At 41.1% G+C, this 23,689-nt stretch overlaps 2 protein-coding genes across 3 annotated transcripts in view; both read left to right on the plus strand.

Moving 5' to 3' along the window:
• hipk2 (homeodomain interacting protein kinase 2) overlaps positions 1–9,441 on the plus strand; it is a gene marked incomplete at both ends in the record, with an annotated part of 53,845 nt that extends 44,404 nt beyond the window's left edge. Inside the window, 8 exons of one of the 2 annotated variants that reach the window (XM_083894381.1) lie at positions 616–841; positions 1,936–2,057; positions 5,250–5,380; positions 6,722–6,904; positions 7,030–7,353; positions 7,728–7,984; positions 8,092–8,252; positions 8,977–9,441. In XM_083894381.1, the coding sequence (XP_083750507.1) occupies positions 616–841; positions 1,936–2,057; positions 5,250–5,380; positions 6,722–6,904; positions 7,030–7,353; positions 7,728–7,984; positions 8,092–8,252; positions 8,977–9,441 (1,869 nt within the window). The remainder of the gene's footprint in view (positions 1–615; positions 842–1,935; positions 2,058–5,249; positions 5,381–6,721; positions 6,905–7,029; positions 7,354–7,727; positions 7,985–8,091; positions 8,253–8,976) is intronic. The other variant, XM_083894382.1, reaches the window with a different exon arrangement.
• An 8,223-nt stretch (positions 9,442–17,664) lies between these two features.
• LOC310930611 (UPF0606 protein KIAA1549) overlaps positions 17,665–23,689 on the plus strand; it is a gene marked incomplete at its 5' end in the record, with an annotated part of 30,758 nt that continues 24,733 nt past the window's right edge. Inside the window, one exon of the mRNA XM_083893646.1 lies at positions 17,665–17,797. Within this exon, the coding sequence (XP_083749772.1) occupies positions 17,665–17,797 (133 nt within the window). The remainder of the gene's footprint in view (positions 17,798–23,689) is intronic.

Here is a 23,689-nt window from a genome sequence, read left to right on the forward strand (position 1 = left end):
TTTTTTTTATTATTCTGAAACACTTACATGATATTATCATATGATCTCCCCGTATCTCTACCATTGCTTTTAATTATGATAATAAGGGGTGAACGAACGTGCATGTTGCTGTAGTGTAACGATTTTTGAATCGTGCTCTTGGAGATGTGAAAAGAATCAATGCGTTTTCTGTCATGTGGTGCATTATTCAGCTCTTAAGGCTTTGGGGTCAGAGAAAAAAATTGTAAATTATATAAAATGATCAGAGTCTCGGTGTTAATTTGCGCTTGTGGTATTTTGCTCATTGACGATTAGTTATTCTATGGATTATCACATTGATTGCCTCGCTCCTCTCACAGCCCTTCTCTCCATTTAATTAATCAAATCAACAATGCGCATATTTTAAGAAAGATTTAAATCAGTCGTCCAATTTCCTCATTCTTCCTTCAGCTTTCATCAATGATGGATGCCTCACTATCCATCCTGCGGTTGTTGTTTGCATCTCGAGATGCTCTTTCTGTTTTTACCCTGCCTGCTATTCAACCCCCTCCCTCTTGGAGCCTCTTCCACTTTCCCGTCACTCCCATTAGTCCCTCCACTCTCATGATTTTTATTTTGGTCCCATCATTCCTTTAGGCCACCAACCTGGCTCCCTCCTCCACCAACAATGCCACCCTTTCCTTTGCAAGTCCTGATGTCTCCATACTAAACTACCAATCTGCACTCTACCAGCCCTCAGCTGCCTCCATGGCAGCTGTGGCCCAGAGGAGCATGCCCCTGCAGCCGGGAGCTCCTCAGCTCTGCGCTGCCCGGCCCGACCCCTTTCAGCAGGCGCTCATTGTCTGTCCACCTGGCTTCCAAGGTAAGTAGTTCCTATAAATCAGTATGCATTTGCACAAAGAACTTAAGGTCATGGCTGTGAACAACAGAACGGCCACAGTACGAGGGGATTTTAGTCAAAGCTCACAACCAGCCTAAACAGTACTCTAGTCAGTTAGTATAGCTGCAATAGGAGTTCATGTTTGGTTGATCCATTACAACTTCATTGTTAGCAAGTTGAGAACCATTCCACATTTCTTTGAATACCAATTAACCCAATCAGTATTTTGTTCTGTAAGCTGACAAAGCATAAATCTGGTCTCCTCGTCAGTCCAAAAAAAATGCTCTGCTCTGGTTTCTTTTTTTTCTTGCTGTTGTCTTCTTCTATTATTTCCTGGACAAAGCACATGGGTGGGAGTTGTGAAATGTGCGCAGAGTGCCGAGGCCACTTTGGTTCCATTTATACATGCAAGAGTAATCCGACCCCCTATGGCATCATCTGGGTGTGTTATTCTGACTTTGAGAAATTTGATTTAGTACACTTTCTGTCAGACTAAGGTTTTAGTTTGACTTGAGCAGTAATTAGATTTTTTCTAACGTCATGTAAAAGGACAGAGTTTAAACTCTCTCTCTCTCTGTGCCCTGACATTCCTTTTTGCAGAATTCACCTATCTTTGTCAATCATACACAGTTATTCAATGATCACTTGATTAGACAGTCAGGCATTTGAAAGGAAATTAAACATCTTTGTCTCTTGCGAGCTCATGCCCCCTGCTGTATCCTTTCTGTTTGCATCGGGAGGACAGAAGGTCTCTGACATATTATTTCATTTATTCATTCTTTCTGTAGAACTGGTGATTTTATTGTATTATTCCAAACTATTTTCTGCTATTATTATGACCACTGTTTTAGTTTCTCCTTAGCAGCGTTGCTATATTTAAATAGAACATAGCAGAATGATTTTGACATCTGTTGAATGCAGATGAATCAGCTCTCACCCATGACCTGTTTCCTGAACTCTCACTCTGAGTTTGTAGATACAGCACAATGGTGTTTTTTTTTTCTAGAATGGACATGTGTGGAGGTTCCTGCTGAACTTATTGACTTCCTATCTGCATGTGCTTCTTTTGTGCACAGGGCTGCAGGCGTCCCCTTCCAAGCATACCAGTTACTCTGTGCGTATGGAGAATGCTGTTCCCATAGTGACACAGGCCCCTGGTCCCCAGCCTCTGCATGTCCAGCCTGGTCTGCTCACACAGGTAAGAAAATGTAGAGTATCTGTGAGGAAACTACTTTGGGATGGTCTTTCTTAGAACCCTGCCTGTGCAACTTGGAACTGCTTACATTCAAGCAAAAGCCCTCTGCATCCTTTATTTATAAGCTTTCACTAAGAATAGTATCTATTGATGGAGGTTGGAAATTACTCAGTGTTCTTGACCCTGGCTCCTGTTGGCAGCTGTTTTTTTCTCTGAGCGTCTCCTCTGTGCCTTGCTCTCTGCCTCCCTCTCCTCCTCACTCTCTCTCCCCTGCCCTGCTCTACTGGAGGCTGAGGCTGCTTCGGTCTGATGCTTACAAAGGCAGGAGCCTTTCACACAGAGAAGGGCCTTCACTGGAGCCTGCACGGCGTAGCCAGAGCCTCCTGATATACAGTTGTTGGAAGTAACAGAGAGTGACTGTGCATCGCTCTCTCTGTGCGCACACATGCTGCAGACATTGACACACACGTCTCTTTCCCTATGGAAATTTCCATGAAGGCTTAAAATATCCCTGAGAATCCACGGAGTTTTGAAGTGGTCCCTTATCTCCAGTTAATCATGCAGTAGGCAGGCAGGAAACAAGCTCTGTGTGTGCGCGGGTTCATGCCGCGGCTGTATTTCTATGGCAAGTTAATCTGTCAGATACCAAATGGTGATTAGGGCTGGTTCCAAATCAGTCGCGCCAAAGTGCAGGCCTAAGAGAATTTGCGGAAGGTCAAGGGAAGCTTGGATGAGGCTGTACATGACCAGATAACACACCACGTCACCACATTCACTGATATGGTGGACCTGTCAAAGTGTAAATGATAAAACATCTGTGTTAGCATCAAAATGCTATAACAAATTGAGAGACACTGCAGTTTTGATTTGATTAAAATGTACAAAACAGCGTGATGGTGAAATTCTGCAGTGCCTCAGAAATGCAGAAACGAGAAAATATGTTTATTAATAGATTTCCAAAATGTCAAATCATCATTATTTGGATGTGTTTGTTCGTTTTATTTGACAGTCAAGATTTGTCAGAATAAAAACACAATCTGATTTTTAGTCCACATTATGCAGCTCTAATCTGCAGTAGTGTGCTCAGACCTTTCAGGGGGCAGAGGCTCAAGTCAAACACATCACTTATATTTATTCATTTTAAAAATGTTACAGTGGCAGCTCTTTCTTAGATATTAATTATTTCAATAACTTTAAACTTATACAGATATTTAATAGGCCTGCCTTAACACGTTTCCACAAAATTACCGGATGAGAAAATTACTGTTATCTCGTAGGAATTACTAATCAAATGCAAATTACTGCACACTTTTATTTGATTTGAGGCTGTGGGCCACGACATGAAAACATGAAATGTAATATTAGAAAAAGAAATGAATAACAATATCTTTCAAAAGGGGGCGTTTAACCCGGTCAGAGGTCAAAAGGGCAGGTGCTTTTCTGCACATCCATGCTAATCTGTGTCTTATTACAGAAACTATAAACTATAAATGACATGAAGTAAAACATCAAGTGCAGATCATATACTGCTGCCAGTCTGTCGTGTGCAGACTGTAACCCCTGTCTGCACACATGTTAAACAAAGACGGGCAGTAGTTAACCTGAGCAGATGGTTTTATAGACCAGCGAGCAGCGCACCTTATAGCCGAGTGTGTGTGTTTATTCTTTTACCGTGGGAGGTCTAACAGGCTTGACTCAGGCATTGTTTGCCTCTTTGCTACACTCTCCCCCACCTGTGCCACTGCCCACCCACTGCTCAATGTCACCCTCCCTGCACCTTTCACACCACCTCCGTACATGTGCAAGTGCACCCCGAGCTACTTGGGTGTGCAAGAGAGGGAGCAGAGTGAAGGAGGCACCACGCGGGGAGGCAGGGGAAACCAGCAAGACCTTTATCTGGCGCAGGAATGCAGAAAATGTGGAAACAATTGGGGAGTGAGAGCCCAGGCTTTCAAAGCCCTGAGGTGACAAAGGGTTTTCACCCAAGGAGTGTAGGTCAAAGTGGGAGGCAGTGAGCTGTTGATAGTGATGGTGGGGCTCGGGAGAAGAACGAAAACTGGTTACAACACAACACAGACACCCAGTAAGAGAGGTATGTAGAGTGCCAGGAATGGAGATAGATTGAGCCGAAGGAGGAGCAGGAGACGGATGAATGTATTAGGGACTCCTAATGGCATGTTGATAAAAGGCCGTGGATGTGTTCTTAGATGTGAAGAACATCTCCAGCCACAGAATGTTCCATTAGAGATGTCAGTCATCAGAGTCTAGACAGGGCCTGCAGCTGCCCCCCCCCCCCCCTGCAGCATGTCAGCGACAGCCTGGTAAAAATAAAGTAAAAGGTTAAGATAATGATGAAACTGAAGTAAAACTTAAGAGATGTTATGTACAAGTTAGCTTTTCTTTGTTTTGTTGTGTGGTACCTTTTACTCTCCTGCTCCCTCTTTATCTAACTCTGCTTAAACACGTGTGCTGCAGCACATGCTGATGCTGTTGTAAATAGATGTGCAAATGGTATTAAAGGAACAATTCATTAGCCCTGACATTAAAGTGCCAATCAATAGCACTGCATTAAACTATTAGGATTACACACAGTAATGCACAGACTTGCCTAGGTATGCGTGCACACACACACACACACACACACACACACACACACACACACACACACACACAGACCTTAGGGCACATTACGTTTGATTTTCCTCCTGCTCTGCATCAGACATACAAAGAAGCTTATCTGAAAGCAGCTTCAATGGGCCAATGAAATAATTAGAACACAGGTTGATTTGATATAAGTTCAACAAATAATGAAATGAACTAGCACACAGAGACACACACAGGCTCAGTCTCTCATACACAGACAGAAAGGAGATGCTCTACATCTTCATTAAGTCCTTGGTCTTATCTCTTTTGTCAATGGGTGTGTCCTTGACGCTGGTGGGAGTTCATTTTGCATGCCCATGTTGTGCACTTTTGATAAAATAAAGTCATTTATCACAACACCCACACACTAATCAGCTATTTTCAATCTTTTTTTTTTTTTTTACTCTCAAACATTTAGGTTATCATTAAAAACAAACATTAGATGCGGGAAACCTTGCAGTTCATTCAAAACTTTATCAAAGATTCCATATAGTATACAAACATTACATAGTAATTGATTGTTTTTCCTCACTCTGTGTCGTTGTCCCTCAGCAGGCCTGGCCCAGTGGCACCCAGCAGATTCTGTTGCCTCCAGCCTGGCAGCAGCTCACCCACACCTCAGTCCAACATGCCACTGTCATCCCCGACTCCATGAGCAGCACACAGCCTCTCGCCAATTGGAGGTGAGCAACTGTGCTTTCACACTCTTTTTTTTTTTTTTTCTTTTTTACTTCCTGCAGACAGTTTTATTCTTCGCTGTTAACACATTGCTTAACGTCTGGGTATTTTGGCCTCGAGTTCTTAAAAGCATTCTTGTTTGTGGACTGTGGGAGGAAGCCGGAGAACCCGAAGAAACTGGGCATTCTTGTTGCAAAGGCAGGAGTGCTGACAACTACACCAACCGAGTGGCCCCTCAAAAAAGTATCAACATTCAATCGTACTTTATTTTGATGACTTTACAATATGACACCAACCATATTCCACTTTCTTTCAAATTATTTGAATTCCATAGCTGTATCCTTCAATTTGACTATATCAGGGGCATTTTTAAATTGTTTTAATGCCATGATCCGATATGATATTCACCTACGAGTACAGTATTCATAGCTTAACGTCTGGGTATTTTGGCCTCAAGTTCTTAAAAGCATTCTTCACACAACATTTCATTGGATAAATAATTCCTAGAGGTTGAGGAATTATGTGAGAATGTGTCATTTTAAATCTTCAAAAAAATCTGTGCAACTGATAATATAGTAAGAGGAGTAAGTGTGTAGCCTGTAGTCTTTCACTTAAATAGATTTCAAGGGTTTATGGCTGTATAGGTCAAAATGTGCTCTAGGTAGATGGTATGGTATAGGACTGATTGACCGAGGACCCATTGACAGCTTGTCCCTCATGTTCATGTGAACGATGCTGCTGGTATAAGTGCAGATTTACCACAGGGATGTACAGTATGTATATGTACTGTATGGAGTGACACGTCGCGTGTTGCCTGTCATGGCAAAGGCTTAATATATGGATGGGATGAGCGAGGGCAATCTGTAGGGAGACAAGGAGGCTGCAGGTATGTAATGTCTATGTGTCGAGGGCTGCTTGGGTCATGTATTCTCAGATTCATTCAAAGCTGTCCATCTGTGACCAGACACCAGCCTCCCCTCCCCTACTTTCCCTCCTCTACTTTCCCTCCCCTCCCCTACTTTCCCTCCCTTCCCCGGCCAGTGGCAGCTCTCTTGTCCTCTGAGAGATGATGGGAAAGTGTCGCACTTCCTCTGCAGAGCTATCGCTCCACAGCTGCTGGTGTCAGCTCCTCTGCCCTCCCTCTTTGCTCTCTCTCTCTCCTCATTTTGGTCTTAGAAAAGTTAGCTGCTGCCACCGACTGGTTTCCGTGGGAAATACTAACCTGTCGTCCCCACACCAATATTGGATTTACTGCGTTTCAGCGATCCGTATCATCATTTCATACTTGAAATTCTCATCGACTGGTTTCAGATTTTTCTAATTAACTAAACTGTGCTTTGTTACAGGAATCCCCACCCTCATGGCAGCCATTATAATCCCATCATGCAGCAGCCAGCCTTGTTGGCTGGCCACGTCACGATCCCATCCAATCAGACACTTAACGTGGGCGTGGCACATGTAATGAGGCAGCACTCAACCAATAACAACTCCTCTTCCAAAAAGAACAAACAGCACCAGATGTCTGCCAGGTAACACTTTACAGTCGTGTGGCTCTAGGCTTCTAATAAGACTATGATATTGCATAGTTTTTCATGTTGACATCTTTCAGCGTGTGTCCTCATCAGGCTCCTCCGTCTCTGTTCTTTTTTATCAGGAACATGTCAGCCTACGAGGTATCATCCTCACAGGCAGTGCTGTCCCCACAGCGCTCCAAGAGGGTGAAGGAGAACACGCCCCCACGTTGTGCTGTGCTACAGAACAGCTCGGCCTCCAACTGTCCGCCCCCGCAGCCGTGCGGAGGCGGCGGATGGGGGGCTAACGAAGCACAGCAGGCGTCCAGCACCACTCATGACCATCAGCACCAGCACCACGTCCCCAGACAGACCATCATCATCCCCGACACGCCCAGCCCCGCAGTCAGCATCATCACCATCAGCAGTGACACAGATGAGGACGATGACCATAAACAAAACAACAGGTCAGTTCTGGGGGTTTTGACAGGCGTGAATGTGGTTCTGTGTATACGCACTAAGAAATCTGTATATGGGCTCATCAGTGCTTTAAAGACTGTGAGACAATAAAACTATGCTGACTTTGAATTTGTCAAGCATGATGTCATGTCAAGTAATGACATACTACTGGTGCTGAATTGGGAGTAGACACTCTTACTGCTACTAACGCTCTCTGTGTTAACTGCAAAATGTAACTGAATTTATAACTTGCAAAAACAAGTCATGATACATGGGCAAAGAATTTAAGGCTCACTTTCGATTTTCGATTTTCTTACTGACTGAAATTGACATAGTATTTCTCTGTAAATTTCTTCTCATTCCCTTTTTCGGTTTCCTCCAGCTCATCTTCAAAGCAGAGGAAGAATGTCATCAGTTGTGTGACCGTTCACGATTCACCGGACTCAGACTGCTCCATCAACAACAGCCCCTACACTGTGGCGTCCAGACACACCAACAACAACAACAACAACTACGACACAAAGACCACCATATTGGACAACTACAACAATGGGAACCCCCGCACCATCATCATCCCCCCTCTCAAAACCCAGAACAGTGAGGTCCCGATAGACTGTGAGCGCCTGATGCCAGGTAAAGGTGTTCTAGCTTAAAACTCAGCTTCAATAACTATATGGTATAAGGTGTTGTTGTCAGTGAAGCGGCTGATTCCCTAATCAACCAAATGCGTCTCCTCTGCTCTGCAGATGTAATGAACCATCAAAACTCTGCTTACAAGTTTAAATCCTCCAATGGAGTGGTATCTGGCAATAATCACATACCAGGTGTTGTCACTGGAGGCGGGTCCTACCGACAGCATCGCTCAGGGCCACACCCCCTCCAGCAGCATCCTCTCAATCTCAGCCAGGTAAGGAGAAACGTTAATACTCAAGACATTTTACTTTTTTCAGTATCATTTCTTACTTACTGCTTTCCAGTTAGTATTCATGGATCCTCAATGTACACCATCCATCCATCCATCTTCTACCGCTTTATCCTCCACATGAGGGTCACGGGGGGGGCTGTGCCAATCTCAGCTGACATAGGGCAACAGGCGGGGTAAACCCTGGACCGCATACATAGAAAAACAACCATTCACACTCACACTCACGGTCATTTGAGAGTGTCTGCTTTACCTAATCCACATATTGCATGTTTTTGGACTGAGGGAGGAAGCCACGCACACACAGGGAGAACATACAAATCTATCTATGCAGAAAGCTTCTTGCTGCAAAGGCAAGAAGAGTTAACCACTACAACACCATGTAGCCCCTCAATGCACACACAATGTGAAATAGTACACTGAAATATTAGCAAATAAAAAGTAAGAAGGAAAAAAAAGAAAGAAAAGTATCAACTTTTAGTTTTTACGCTGTATTTTAGATGACTTTGCAATTTGCCATCGACCATATTCCACTTTCTTTCAAATTAATCTTCCATTTACCTTATTTTGTGACCGATCTTCTCCATGTAACCTTCAGTTTGACTCTATCTGGGGCATTTTTAAAGTGTTGTAATGCTGTGATCCGATCCGATATTCACCCAAAGGTAAGGTATTCACCTCTAAATCTCTTAACCATTGCCTCTTCCAGGCCCAGCAGCACATGGTAGCAGAGCGAAACGCGAGTCATCGACGTCAGCAGGCTTACATCACTCCCACCATCGCCACTCAGGCCCCGTATTCCTTCCATCACAACAGCCCCTCTCACGTGGCCAACGTTCACCCACACTTGGCTGGCCCACACCTGCCAAGCCAACCCCACCTCTACGCCTACACAGCTCCTGCTGCTCTGGGTTCGACCAGCACAGTGGCCCACCTTGTGGCGTCACAGGGCACGGCACGCCATGCGGTCCAGCATGGAAGCTATCCACCAAGCATCGTCCACCAGGTCCCAGTCAGCATGGGCCACAGGGTGTTACCCTCACCCACCCTGCACCACAGTCAGTACCAGGCCCAGTTTGCCCATCAGGCCTACATCAGCGCCTCGCCCGCCTCCACTGTCTACACTGGATACCCGCTGAGCCCCACCAAGGTCAACCAGTACCCTTACCTCTAGAGAAGACACTGACTCACACTGGAGAGCCTGACCCAGCACTGCTGCTTTTCCTTGAACCTGCCCACCCCGAACCCTGTCGACATCCCAAACACCCTGTCCTCAACCTCAGACATAAACAGAGACAGAGGAACATGCAATCCTCATGAAACTTCACGTATAACTTGAAGATATAATGACAAAAGAGAAAAAAAGATTCACAGTCTCTCTCTGGAAGGGAAAGATGGAGGAATTTTCGAGGGGAACCGTTCAAGATGATTTCTTTCACTATTGTTTTCTTATTCCTCAAAAGGCCAGTTTTTTTTTTGCTTTTATTTGTCTATTCTTTGCTTTATTTTATGTGAAAAGCATTGTCTCAGTAGTTTAACAGGGAGGTTTGGAAGAGGCCTTTTGGGACAGTGGATATTTCCTGTTTTCTTTTCTTTTATTGCCCCCCCCCCCCCCCCCTCTTAAATTTGGGATGTGACTGTTGAACAGGGGTTACTGACTGGAAGTTTGGAATCCCAAGAGATTTGGAAGAAGGTGAAATACGGAAACCTGCTGCTCTTCAAAAAAAAAAAATCGATGGCCTTGAACTGTCTTAGTATTTCCAAATCATTCATGGTGTGGGGAAAAAGAAAGGCAACTTCCCCCACTCCACCTTCTCCAGTCGAGGAGGCGTCTGGAAATATAACCAACAGAAGACAACAAACTTTTTAGCGCATTTATAGAAATTTTTCATTTTTATTTCACGTTTATGATGATATTTCCGTTTTAGCTAGGTGTCTTAGCTGGGCCCCGTTCTTAGAATGTAGCAGTCAGCACCTGTTTGTTTTAAGGTTTTTCTGTTTGTTTTTTTCCTGATACCAATAGATTTATTTGTTCCCCTTTTTTCAATGTGATTGCACAAAGTGGTTATAATAACATAGGCATGTACAACGTGATTGTCTGTGTGTGCTACTGTCAGCCATGCGTGTGTAGTCCTCTCCTCGAAAAACCTTCTTCAGTCTTTAGATTTCGACCATTGTTCCCTTGTAGTGCCTTACAGATTTTACAACACAGTTTACTTGGCTTGGATCCTGAAAGCCACAAGAGTCTATAGCTATTTGTAGAGAGACATGTTTTCCTGGTGTGACATTCTCGTCTGGACAGTTGTAGCTTTCTTCCAGGTGTAGGCTCAGCCCTTGCTGTTGTTCCTAAAGACGGCTGACCGCAGATTAATAGGGATTAATGTCAAGAGTTGGTACCATATTGTGCTATTTTACGATGTGTGCATGAAATAACTTGTTTTGGGGGTACTTACCAAAGTCATAGATAAATTCTTGTTATATTCACTCGAGATTTTTATGTAAATATAAAAATGTACAGTCGAGCTGTAGCTGTAAACCTCACACAGTTGGAACCCAAAAACGTGGCTTTAGTTTGGATTATATTTGTTCTTTGTAATCACACAAGGGGAATGCATGCAAGTGTGGTTACAGGGCAGAGATGTTTGCTCAGTTTTCACACACAGGCAGTGAGTTACAGACACAAGGTGTCGTGACACAGCAGAGGTCGGTTTTTTTTTGTTTTGTTTTTTTTAAAAAGGTTAAGAGCTAGTCAGAAAAGAAGGGCCTGACAGAAAGTGATTGTTGCCATGACAGTGATTCTGCGAGGTCAGAGATAGTCTGGCCACAGCAGAGAGAGTATCGGTGGTTTCTTTGAAAGAGATACTGTGTAGGCACGAGGGAGGGGGGCTGGTTGAAGGCATAGGTCAGTTTAGGTAGGGACCGCGGAGGAGAAGGGGGCGAAACTCTCTATCTTAAATGGGACTACAATGGTAGCAAGTTGGCACTGAGCAGGTTGATAGTAACACTGAGCCTGGGTGGTTGGTAAGAGCCGCAGAGGTTGTGCCTGAATGCAATCTTAGAATTCCAACATGGATCCTTTTTTTTTTTTTTTTTTTAACTGTTTTTCCTCAGCAAAAAGAATTGGAAGTTATTTGTTGCGTTTCAGGTTTCAGGTAGCATCGCAGAGCTGCAAGAACAGAACAGAAGGGAAAAGCCACAGTATACACCTGGAAGGGAACCTTGTGGACTATTCTTTGCCACTGTCCATTTGTCTTTGTACCAGATACACCGCAGACATCGTCACGTTGGGCCAGACGGAAACCCAAACACTTAGAGAACCAATAGGGCTGTCGCTGTGTGTGTTTGACGCTTTATTTAACAGACTCCCATCATTTATTCTTGTAGCCAGTGACTCAAACAATCTCCTCTGTTCATTAGTCCTCCTGAACGTGGGCACATCAAACGTTGTAGTGAAGGCCTTCCCCTCTCCATCATCGTACTTGCATTTGAAGTGATTTTGTTTTCTTTTTGTGTTTGTTTTTTTTTAACTTAAAACTATGTTGAACTTTTTTTTTGACATGGCTGTAGTACATGTTGTGTTTATTTTTAGAGATTGTTGCAATAATTCTTGTGGATGTTTTATCTGTATGTGTGTGTGTGTGTGTGTGTGTGTGTGTGTGTGTGTGTGTGCGTTTTTATTAAATGTCAGGCTCATTTCTATTTTATAACCTGGGGATTGATGTACAGTAATATTTAGTATTCCGTGGAGGTGGGTGCACCTGTGTAAAGTGTTGCAACACTACTGGCGATCGTAAGTGTTGAGTTGATGATAACCCAATGGGGCTCCTATAGATGCGTATTTTGGTTTGAGAGTAGCAAACATCACAGTGGTCTTTTTTTTTTGGGACCCCCCCCCAAAAAAATAAGTCTCCACTCTCTGTCAGCTCCAGCATGCACAGCCCTTTATTAGGGCTCTGAAAGATGTGATTACATAGTAGATTGCTGGTGATATCTTCTCTGATCCGTTGTTGTCTTTTTTTTTTTGTCTTATTTTATTTGTGCTACTTCATTTCCTCTCACTCAACGGAGCCTCAACGCAGGCGCATAATGGGAGACGATGTTCTGTGTGAATCCTTTGGCTCCTCCATTATGAGACAGACTACTGAAACATTCCACTGTTTTGAGGGAATTTGGTGTCATTGGCGCTGTCTTGTCTCCCACTCCTTTGTCAGCATAGGGACAGTGATGTTATGCTTTTGACTTCTTTGCCGCCCCCCCCCCCCCCCCCCCCCCCCCCACCAAAGAATGAAACTAATTGACTATGTACAGCACAGCATACAGTAGTAGAGTACAATAAATCTGCAATAATAACTCCTGGTCATATTGTTTTTACCCCCAAAGCAAGTGCATTTTGTGTACAACCAAGTACACAGGGAGGATTTACCGAGCATACAGTTCAGTTAGGAATTTGTTTAGAATATACATTCAACTATAAGTGCTGCAGTCTGTTTTGGATCACTCTGTTTTACTGTCATCACTCCACAAACTTTGCCCCCGTCTTAGGCTGATGATCGACAATTATCTAACCTCTCCGAATTGTTTTATAAGCCAGTTTTTCTTTTCTTTATTTATGTTGTTCATGTCGTAGCTTTATCTGTGTTGTAAGAAAAACTAATTTGTTAAAAGAAAAGGAAATGTTTTTGTGTGCCATGAATGACATGTTAAAATGAATTGAAAAAAAAAAAAAAAAAAACAAAACTATACCTTTAAACCCATGGTCACCTGCACAAAATGAATGTAACGTGACCTGCGACATTGGAAATGGCTTTAGATCTCTCTCTCTCTCTCAGCTGGTGACCATTCATTTGATTTCTACACTGTTTGTGGCCATGCATGATGCAATAATTGTACATCGTATCTCCAGCAAAATCCCATATGAGACGAACAATGTGTAATTACCACTGTCTTCATGATCAGGGATTATAGATTAATCACTATTTTCTCAATTGCAACATCCGACGAGTAGAAAGCCCTGTATGCGCAACATCGTGGAAAATGACTTGATCTGTATGATATAATTGTCTGTCACACTGTTTCACATAACCAATGTTTTGTGTTTTATGAAAAAAAGGGGGGGAATAAGAAATGTGAGCATTAATGTAGATCGAGTGACCTTTAAATTACCAAAATGTTCTATAAAGATGTTTTGTGTTGTCGAGGTGAGCGCAGCCTTCACAGTGAGCGACGTCTAAACAACAACAACAATAACACTTAAGCTTTAACGTGGCATTTGAATCAGTGACAATTGAATAAGGCAGCGTCACGCTCTCTGTGAAGCCTGTTGAATACACCCAAGCTTCACTCATGTTCCTCCTGGAGCTTTGGAAACATGAGGAAACCTTCCTGAGAGCTTCATTCACACAGTGCTATAAATCTTCTTCAGACTCAAATGTGACAAAAATCAATACACTCTATAGAGTAAAAAAAATGATTTGGCAAAGTTACAGCTGCTTCCCAAAGTGCAAAAAGGTTAGGACTAAGTGCAGATCTTATGTGGATTCATCATATGCTGATGTACTTTGTTTCAGCAGAAAATTCATAATATAGCCACACATGCATTCTCAAAGCCAATTATTATTATTTTTTATGAGACTGTTTTCCTTTTTTTTAACCTTTCTCGAGGAGATCGCCTCCTTTTGCTGGCTATTCTTTGGAGGAATTCAGGGTGAGGTGGTCAAGGTTTGATGCCATCGCTGAAAAAGCGTGTCAAGTGATTGCAACATACACGTTTGGTGTACAATGTTTTTTTTTCCTAATTTACATGATGGGGAAAACGGTTGCATTTCCACCTAATTTTATGGAGAATCTTAGCCAAAGTCTGTTATTTTTGGAGTGTTAAATTGAATAAATAAAGGAATCTGGAGGTGGCAGACCAAAGCTGTTTTAATACAGATTTACAACCTGCAAAATATCCATTTCAAAGCCTCTTTGTAATTCTCAAAATCTGTTCAAGCAAAGTAGTGTAGCTGGAGTGCAACAGCAACAACATTTTTCAAGTAAAATGTTTTGTTTTTCTTAAGACCTAAGAGTGCATCAAACCCTGACCCCCTTTTGTGTCCATTGCTGTTTGGTTTCTCAATGGTGTAAAATCTCATTCTTTGTCGATAAAGCTAATGTGCGCTGCAGTATTTCCTAATATAATAATCTTTTAATTGTCTTTTCTTATTTACTTTTCTTTATTGGGGTGTGATGTCTCATTATTTCAATCTGTTGATGTAGCGGTCGATGTAAACCCCGTTCCTTAGCCTAATATTCTTAAGTATGTTATGAGAATGGATATTTTACTGGCTTTATAGAATGTCTAAATAAATATAGTAACGACAATAAGAAGGATTAATTAAACCTCCTAACAAGTTGAGTACTTGCTACTAAGCGCTTGTGTTACCATTATGATGTTGTGTGCTTCTCTTAATCATTTTCGTTGTAGAAAAATGGAGTGGATTTATATTAGGCTTCAAAAAAAAAAAAAACTAATGATAGCGTTGTAAATTTTACTGGAGAATTTTAACAGGCAAACAGCTTCATCAAAATAAAAGAATATAGCTATTTTAATTGTCCTCTTTACTAACTGTAGGGTGAGAAGGGGCTCGCGTTGTGGTGAACTATGTTATAGCTTGTTATTCACTGTTACTTTTGATCATTTTTTCGGTCTCCGAGGTGAATCGAGTTATTAATGAGAATTTGTATGCTCACATATGCATATTGTATATGTGTAGAAATGTAATCACACTTTGTCTTGGATTTACATTAAACTGTTAAGTCACGGCACCAGTGTCCTTTTCTTTCCTTGTCCTTTGTGTGTGTTTGTGCGAGTGTTATGTGTCCATCGTGATATCCAGGTAATAACATGTGATATCCAGGTAATAACATGTAAATGAAGATGATGAGAGGATGCATCGGTGTAATAACTTCACATGAAAATGATTTGTGAATCAAATGTCAAAATAATTGGAATTCCATCCTCCCGTATGTCTCGCATATGTTTTTCGTTGTAATATACTTTTTAATTACTATAGAATTACCATAATAACATTTCCCTATTTCAATTTTTTTTTTTACTGTACTGTAATTTAAATTCTTACCCTGTGGCTTCAGTGTATGGATTACCATTTGTCCACTTTGGATCTTCATATTCACACTGAAAAAGGTAAAACACTATTGAGGAATGAAATCTGTTATTATTTAAGTGAAAGGAGATATACATTCAAACCCAATTATTTATAAAAGTGCAGATACCTGCATTAAAAAGTACAGATATAACATGGATCCGAATGAATAGTATTTTACAACATATATTCTTAATGTATATCCAAAATTGTATTATGCATGAACGTGTTTAGGCAGAGACAAAACTATAAAGATGTTAAATCCATGTCCAGCTATATTTCATACTGCCACTAGGTGGGGGTGTGCACCAAAATGTCGCTATACCTGAAGCAGCAATGACGTGATGGGATTATATGTAGACCATTTATCTCTCCCTCTCTATTTTCAACCACAAAACCTTGCATTCTCCTATGTTTCCAACATATATCATACATGTAACATGTAATTCAGCGAATGTGTCTCCTGAAATGAATCGTGCAGTATAATGTAAACAAAGTGACTGTAGCTAGTAGCAAACAGTGGGACGTAACAGGCTCATTGTGACGTGAAACTAGCAGGTTATGTTCTGAAAATGATTGATACACACACTGAGAAACTGTCAGTGTGTAACTTTATTATTTACTACATTATTTCATCATTGCTGCTCAGTCACTAAACAGGTTGTCGGTGTCCTTCAGTGAAAACACCTTGGTGAAAGCATCACTGTACGAAGCAACGTTGCCGTGGAAGCCGCAGACGCCAGTCGAGGAGGAACAACCGACGGAAAAGAGCCGCAGCCAATGGGCGTGAGCTTAGACAGACCAGCAACCAATCAGATCGTTTAGAAGGCGGGACTAACCCAATCCTTAGGACGAGAGGGGGGAACTATTACCAAAAGAGTGTCAAATGAAGAGCAGCTAGCAGCTAGCGTTCATCACGTCCACAGTGAAAAAACTTCGTAGACATTCGGCTGCTGCTCACACGAGTGTTAATGACGAAGCACCAGGAAGATCTTTATTTCACACATGGACATTTTCTCGTCGAACTGACACAGTTTGAGCTCCGTTTTTTGGGGGTAAGTCAGAATGCGCAGCTACAATATGAACTGGTTGACAGGAATGTCTGGGAGGAAAAAGGGGTAAAATGGTGTTATCTGTGTACTCACATCAATCACTGCTGCTGTAGCATGAAGCTAACTGTCTGTTCTGGGTCCATGTTGCTGTGGTTCTTGTCGGAGAGATGGCCGCTAAAAGGTGAAAGTAACGGGACGGGATGTAGGACAGAGGGACGAAAAGCTCGTCTGTGCTGGATCTACGTTCACACACTTCCGTTTTATCATTTACCACCATGTGTCTTAACCTGTGAGGAGTAATTAAGGTTGTTTTGTTAATCCAATGGGATGGTAATCCCTCATTTATGCTAGTTTTGAGTGACGTCATTTTTGCATTTCCTCGCAATTGCGTGGCTAACCATGTGCATGAAGTTTGTTTGACAATACATGCACTGTAAATGTGTGATAAATCATTATTTTTATTATTATTAGTTCTTTTTTAAATTTCCTTTGAGGTGCATCTCTTGCAGGCAGGGTGACAATATATGCATATACACATGTAATATGTCATTTATGGAATGACAAAGCAATATGTAAATCCAGCAGAAGCTGAAATGGAAAATATAAATACTGTGTGTTTTGAAAATGAAACGACGCCATAATCGATATAATCAATCTGAAGTAGACTCAATCATTTGCCAAGGCTGCTCAGTTTTCCATGTCCATGTCCCTCGATTAACAGTTCTTTTTTTATATAAAACTGAACCAAGGTCTCTGTCAGGATCACCACCAAAATGTTTACTTTTTTGAGTGAGTTTTATATCCTGTATTGTTCACAGTCAGACAGACAAAACAAACATAACAACATAACTGAAAACACTAACCACAGAAAGCACTCAAAGGCCATTTTCTGTTTCTGAATCATCATCAAGATATAACTTTTCTCCCTGGGCCTACATGCACAGAACATGTAATCAAATTGTGTACTTCAAAGTAAACAACACATTTTGGCAGATCCACAGCACCATGTGTTTAATGTATACTTCTCTTTTGTTTTCCTTTAGCCATTAATTAACTGCAAGCACCTGGAAGGACGGGCCTTGAAATAGAGGAGACCAAAACAAGAAAGCGTCAGTACACCAAGCCTTGGCTGACTCTTCTTCAGCATGAATCTGCTCTTTCTGACGGGATGAAATGCCTTGACCTCGCCTCTGCCGCACCATGGCAGGTTTAGTCTCTTTTGTGGGATTGGGGCTGATGGTCATGGCTCCTATGAACATCCATGGCCACCATGCAGTGCTCCTGGGGATGACAGTGTTGGTATCACTGATCGCAGCTGACTCACCTGTTGCAGGTAAGATGACACCTTTTACTGACTCACACAAAGTGATCCACCAGTTTGTGCTATGTGTTACATAACAGCTAAGATCATTATCTTGTACTGTGAATTGTTAAGGAAGATATTTGACTTGTAATGGACACCGTACATTTGAAAATGATCCTATGGAAATAGTTGAAGGAGGAAATACCCAGTTCTGTTGTCTTTTTTTATACTCTTTATACTCTTTTCCCTCCCTGTGTATTAAATTGAGTTTCCCTGTGAGTAAATTTTTTTTTAGTTTTTTGCATTAAAGCACACTTTCAATAACACCGGACCTGATTACATGCAGACACGTCTATGAGATGTTTAGTTACTCTGTGGCAGTTGGGGTTATTGTGTCCTTGCTCATGGTCAACTTAACCTGTGACCTTTAAATCATAAGCTTGCTGTCCTAACCATAAGACTGTGTGCAACTCTCCCATTTAAAACTAGTCCCTCCTTTTTTATCAGAAGACATACATTGGTAGATGACTTGTTCCCACACCAGTGGCCCTTCTCTTTACTCAAGTTTTGTAGAGTTTGTAGAGTGTCTTCTCACACAAAATGTCAGGTAGTTCGCCTCAGCATAAATTAACTTATTTTCTTGAGTTTCATTGTAAAAGTCAAGGTTGCTACCTGTCCATGGATAGCTATGAAAGTCCCACTGTGGACAGACACACACACACACACACGTATTTTGTGTCAGGTTTCTCACCTGAAGAGGCAAAGTATCTCTTTCCCTACACAGACTGTGGATGTAAACCAATTTCAACTAATTAGAGAAAGTGAAATAAACTGTTTGTTTCATGGCACCCACATGATACTCATACAAAAACACCTCCATTTACAGCTTTTTTTTAATTGTCATCACCACTAATGTGGGTTACAATTTATACTTTAGTACCAATGTATTTGTCTGGGCCTCATCCACAGTTGTGGCATTAAAGCTCTATTTCTAGAGATCACAAATACATTTCTCTGGCTGCTTTTACTCGGGGATTATAGTTCACATTTTGTTGTTCTTTCTTTGCAACAATGACAGTTGTACAGCAAAGTCTGAGAAGCATTTGCTTTTTTCTATTTTTCATTTTAAACATCCACCAGATTCCAGGGTCCCTGACTTCCTGGTCTCTTGCTCATGTGGATGGTGACTAAGAAGTGGGCTGGTCTTACAGACTGTGTGCTGTACAGAGGGTTTTTTTGCCGACAGCGTTGATCTGGGTTGTTTTGTGTCTTTTTTGGAGGATATCTTTTATCAAAGCAGTGTGGCTGGTTTTGACTGGATTTCTCGATTATGTCTTCACTGTTGTGATGAAACCAAGCTTAAGGAGTATCTCACAGATGGTTCTTTTTTGGCAGACTGCAAACCACTGTTTTACATGTGTTTCAGCTGTGGTTTGAACAGACTTCAAACAACTGTGTGTTTTCTGTTAAATACTCTAAACTAGGGTGAACACTATTGCTACATAATAGGAAAATCAAGGGATGGGCCTTGAGTATTTTTTTTCCAATTTAAAAATAACAAGTCTGAACATTGCCAACTCCAAAATACAAGTCCTTGCTTGCTAAAATACAGATTGGAACAATTAGGTATGTTAAACCTATGCACATCATCATTATTATTATTATTCAGACCTCGTAAGTGCACTCATTTGATGTTCATGAGCACGAGAAGTTATTTTCACCTCATACTTTTAACAAACACTAACTGTAAATATCATCTGTGATCTATCACTGTGATGTAAAACAAAGGGATGTATCCCATTTCAGACCATTGAATCAGTATTTTATGTAAAGAGCTAAGTTAAGAGCATGGATTGATGGTGGATATCATTGCTCTGTCTGTTGTACAATACTGCAGTTATACAAACAGTGTTATAACCCCAACCCTCACCCTATACTGTCAGACCCACTCAGTCACTGAGGTGAATTTAACATAAACACTCTAGTAGTAAACCTCTTGTTCTAAAGTGGGAATCTGTAAGAATAGCCTTGGATGCTCATTGTCTTTAGCTTTTGACAACCATACAGTCATAGTATGTGTGATATGGCAACTGTGCTTCCACAGTTGTACTGTGTTACAACAGTGAATCCATCAGTTTTACAGCTTTCCTCGTCTCGGAAAACCACACTTTGTAGATTCTAGGTCAGATGCTCCCCCAGACTGAGAGTCATACATTAATTTTCCCATTCTTGCTCTTTCTTGTCCTCTGCTGAAATACTGTGGAATGATTATACACATATACCCTGTAGATCTAAAATAACCATTGCATATTTTACTGGATAATTGTGAACTTTATATGTCATACCTTAAAGTTCCCGTGCTGTTTGCCTAGACATTCCCTATCTCTGCACTGCAGTTATTGGCATGTTCAATACACCATGCTGCAGGCCAGCAACATCCTGGCCAATTACCAGTGCAGTCGACTGCCATGTGAAATGTGATCTTTGTGGGATGACAATATGGCCTTTCATTATGCATTAGCACTGGGAGCCAGTTGCAGATCAATGGGTAAAACCAATCAAAAGCCAAACCCTAGGTAGGCTACTTTTGCACTCTCCATGCCTCTGGCTTTAATAAGCAGATGTATTGGAGAGCATCCTGTGGTTGACCTGTATATCTGACCGGTCGGTCCCAGCATTATTTTGCTATATGGCAATAGTGGGGGAAGCTCATCTGCTGGTCAAGGGTGGGTCAGTGATATCAATAATAATGTTATTCTTCTACCTCATAGTCAACATCCATAATATTTTTACATTAATACATCAAACAAAGTTATTATATTGTCAGCCATTCGGAGGTTGATTGTAGTTTAGATTTATATAATTTTTTTCCCCCACTTACCCACTGTCACCTATCTCACTCTGGTAAGCTGTGAAGTGAGGGTCTGGTGGCCGGTAAATGCACATCTGTTTGTGATTTTGTGCACTTTTCTCTGTTTTACCAAGGAAGTTTTCCATTACACTTTCAGCATCTTACAAGTGTCCAAACTTAGCATGAATGTTGTTTAGAACCTCAGTCTTACTTAATTGCACCTCACACCATTTTTAAGTTGTTTCTCATGTTGTCTTGTTCTTATCTAAACATTTACTTTCTTGATGTCATAAAATTAATATAATATATCATTTGTTATCTGCATTTTCCACACTGTTAAGCTACCATAATAATATTATTGGATTAAATTATGCTAACACTAGTTGAAATTATTCATTTGTTACAGTACAGAAACAGTCTCTCGAGCTTCATATTCCTTATCTTTAGCTCTTATAATATTCGTATTTAAGGCTAGAGCTTTAGAGGTGACAGAGCCCAATGGCTCTTTGCACATACAATATGTAGGTGGTGAAGAAACTTGATTTTTATAAGGTTTATGAGCAAGGGCTAATCAATCAAGTGCATCAAGGGTGCCCATAGATTAAGACCTACAAAATGACCCCTGGAACAATATCCTAAACCCAACAGCAAGTCAGCCATTTTGAATTTATTGTATAATTGCATGGATTTTCTTTCCATTTGTAATATGTCTCCTGCTACAGCGATAAATGGATTGATTCCAGCATCAAATTTTCTTCATCAGTCCTTTGTGAGGAGTTACAAATGTTACCTCACCTTACTAATATATTTACCCTTTGTACTCTCTTAGTAATGTTTAAGACAAATTGGGAATATTTTCTTGCCCTAAAAGCTTTAATTAACCCTGAACTAAGTGGACAGTCAGTAGATTTTCCATGCCCAGTGGAAGTTGTAGTTCGACTATGTCATTCAATTGATCTACAGTCTGAGTCCCAGTATACAAGCACAAGATGAACGATTTATTGCCTGAAGTGTGTCTGCCTCTGCTCCACAAGGAGTCAAGTGCCATTCTGAGTGTTCCTACCATTTCTTAACTTACTAAACTAGTTTCTTTCTAAAAATTTAATTATTTAAGCTGACTTTTGCCATATTTATATTGCTGTTGTTCTTATTATTTTGAGTACTGTGTATACTCTTCTGTTTCTGGGTATAAGATGTGGGGCAATGCTCAGAGGACCCAAGCCAGCTTCAGTCCAACTGAAGGTGAACCTGTATTTGCTCGACTCGTCTCACTTTAAGAAATTTGAGTAGCATGTATTTTAAAAGTTGGGGTAAGGTTGGACAAACACAGTAATAATTAATGTCATGTAAATGTTTAGAGTTTTTGTTCTCCAAGGACTAAATGCCCTAAAGTGGCCTGTTTTGGGAGGACTGAAGCAGACAAGAGGAGGTTGCTGAGTGACACAGTCCTTTGGGAATCTCTGGTTACAGATTTTTGCTTTCCTTTCTTTCTCCCAAATTCAGCATTGCAGAAAAAAGGAGTGTATTTGGATTTGTGTGTATGTGTGCCATGCAGGGTTTCTTTTTGTTTTTTTTCTTTTTTAATAGACTGACATCAGGGCATTACCCCATCATAATCCCTCTTTGAAACGGATCACACCATGACACCCTTGTGAGTTTCTATTGTGATGTTATTATTAAATGTTTGGGGAAGTCAATCCTCCTTATAATGAACTAAACCTTTAACTCAGATTCCCTCATACTCCATCTATTACCTCTCTTCCGCTTTCTCAATTGAGGTCTTGTACTCCCCCCCCCCCCCCCCCTTATCCTGCTCACCCTTTTTACTCCCTTCCCTGATAGAGAGTATTCCTCGAGGATAACAAAACAAGTATCACACGAGTATGTGTTAAAGCGCAGACATGACCTCGGTTTTGTCTCCGTTCCCACACTTATTTTATCCAAATAAGATGAATTTGTTTACCCTAGATGTTAATAACCTTACCAACTACTTTATTTTCTTTAGTGATGTATTCACAGATAATGATATTTATAGCCTGAATGTTATTGTTTCATAGTTGTTCTTTAATATTTTAATTCAGTGTCCGATGCAGGTTGAATTCAACAAAAAGGCTGGGGGCGTTTTATAATAAATGCACCCTTTATGAAGTTAAATTAAAAAGAAAACTTTTCAAAGACGGAGCACTTGATCTAATTGAACCCAACTGATAAAAACAATGGAATCGTTCCCATCTTAAAAGCTTCCTTGATAAACCAAATGTCAACACAGCCATATCTTGATTGTTGGACTGCACTCAGCATGCGCAGCCCCTGCCAACTGAAAAGAGCCAGTCACGCAAGGGGCTCAGCTGAAAGCAGAACCATGTGTGGGGTTGTAGTTAGCTTGCATTAATGCCAAAAGACTCTTTCTTCTCTTCTCTCATTTCTTTCTCTTTTTTTTTTTTCAAATTATACAACCATTAAAGTTACTTTTTTTAACAGTACAGACTGGTGAACAGGAAATGATATCATCAGAGGGCCCTGTAATTGCTATCTCAGGTTTCTCAACATTGGAATAAATACATATAATATGTCTCTTTCCACATTATTGTCTGTGGTGCAAACAGTTTCCTGGGCAGTAAATGACATTTGCCTGCTGAGGTAATCTTAATCTGGTTGGTCCGATCTGCCCAGTTCATTGTCATATCTTTGTGTTGCTTGTTTTTCTGCTCATGTGATTGGTTTGTACTGGGACCAAAAGGTTGCCTTTGTCATGGAAACACTACAAAAAATGAGCCTACCTATGCTTTCACCAGGCTAATCATATCTGGGCTTCTCTAAGTCAAATAATGCCACCAACTTTTTTGTCCAAATATTTGATTCATAACAGTTTTTCATTGTTCCATTTTGCTGTGAACAGTGTATGAGTGCAGAGTAAAGGAGACAAGGAGAAGGTATTTTCTGTGATTCAATTCCGGACGTCAGCAAAGTACTGTCTGCAGACGGGCTTTATCAGGTTAACTCTGTTTCAGCCTTGGGATCAGTTGTCATGAAAGGACAGTAAAATCACATTTCACTGTATGTGTTTATTG

Source organism: Microchirus variegatus, assembly GCF_963457635.1.
Source record: "Microchirus variegatus genome assembly, chromosome: 8".
In the NCBI taxonomy this organism is placed as follows: Eukaryota; Metazoa; Chordata; class Actinopteri; order Pleuronectiformes; family Soleidae; genus Microchirus; species Microchirus variegatus.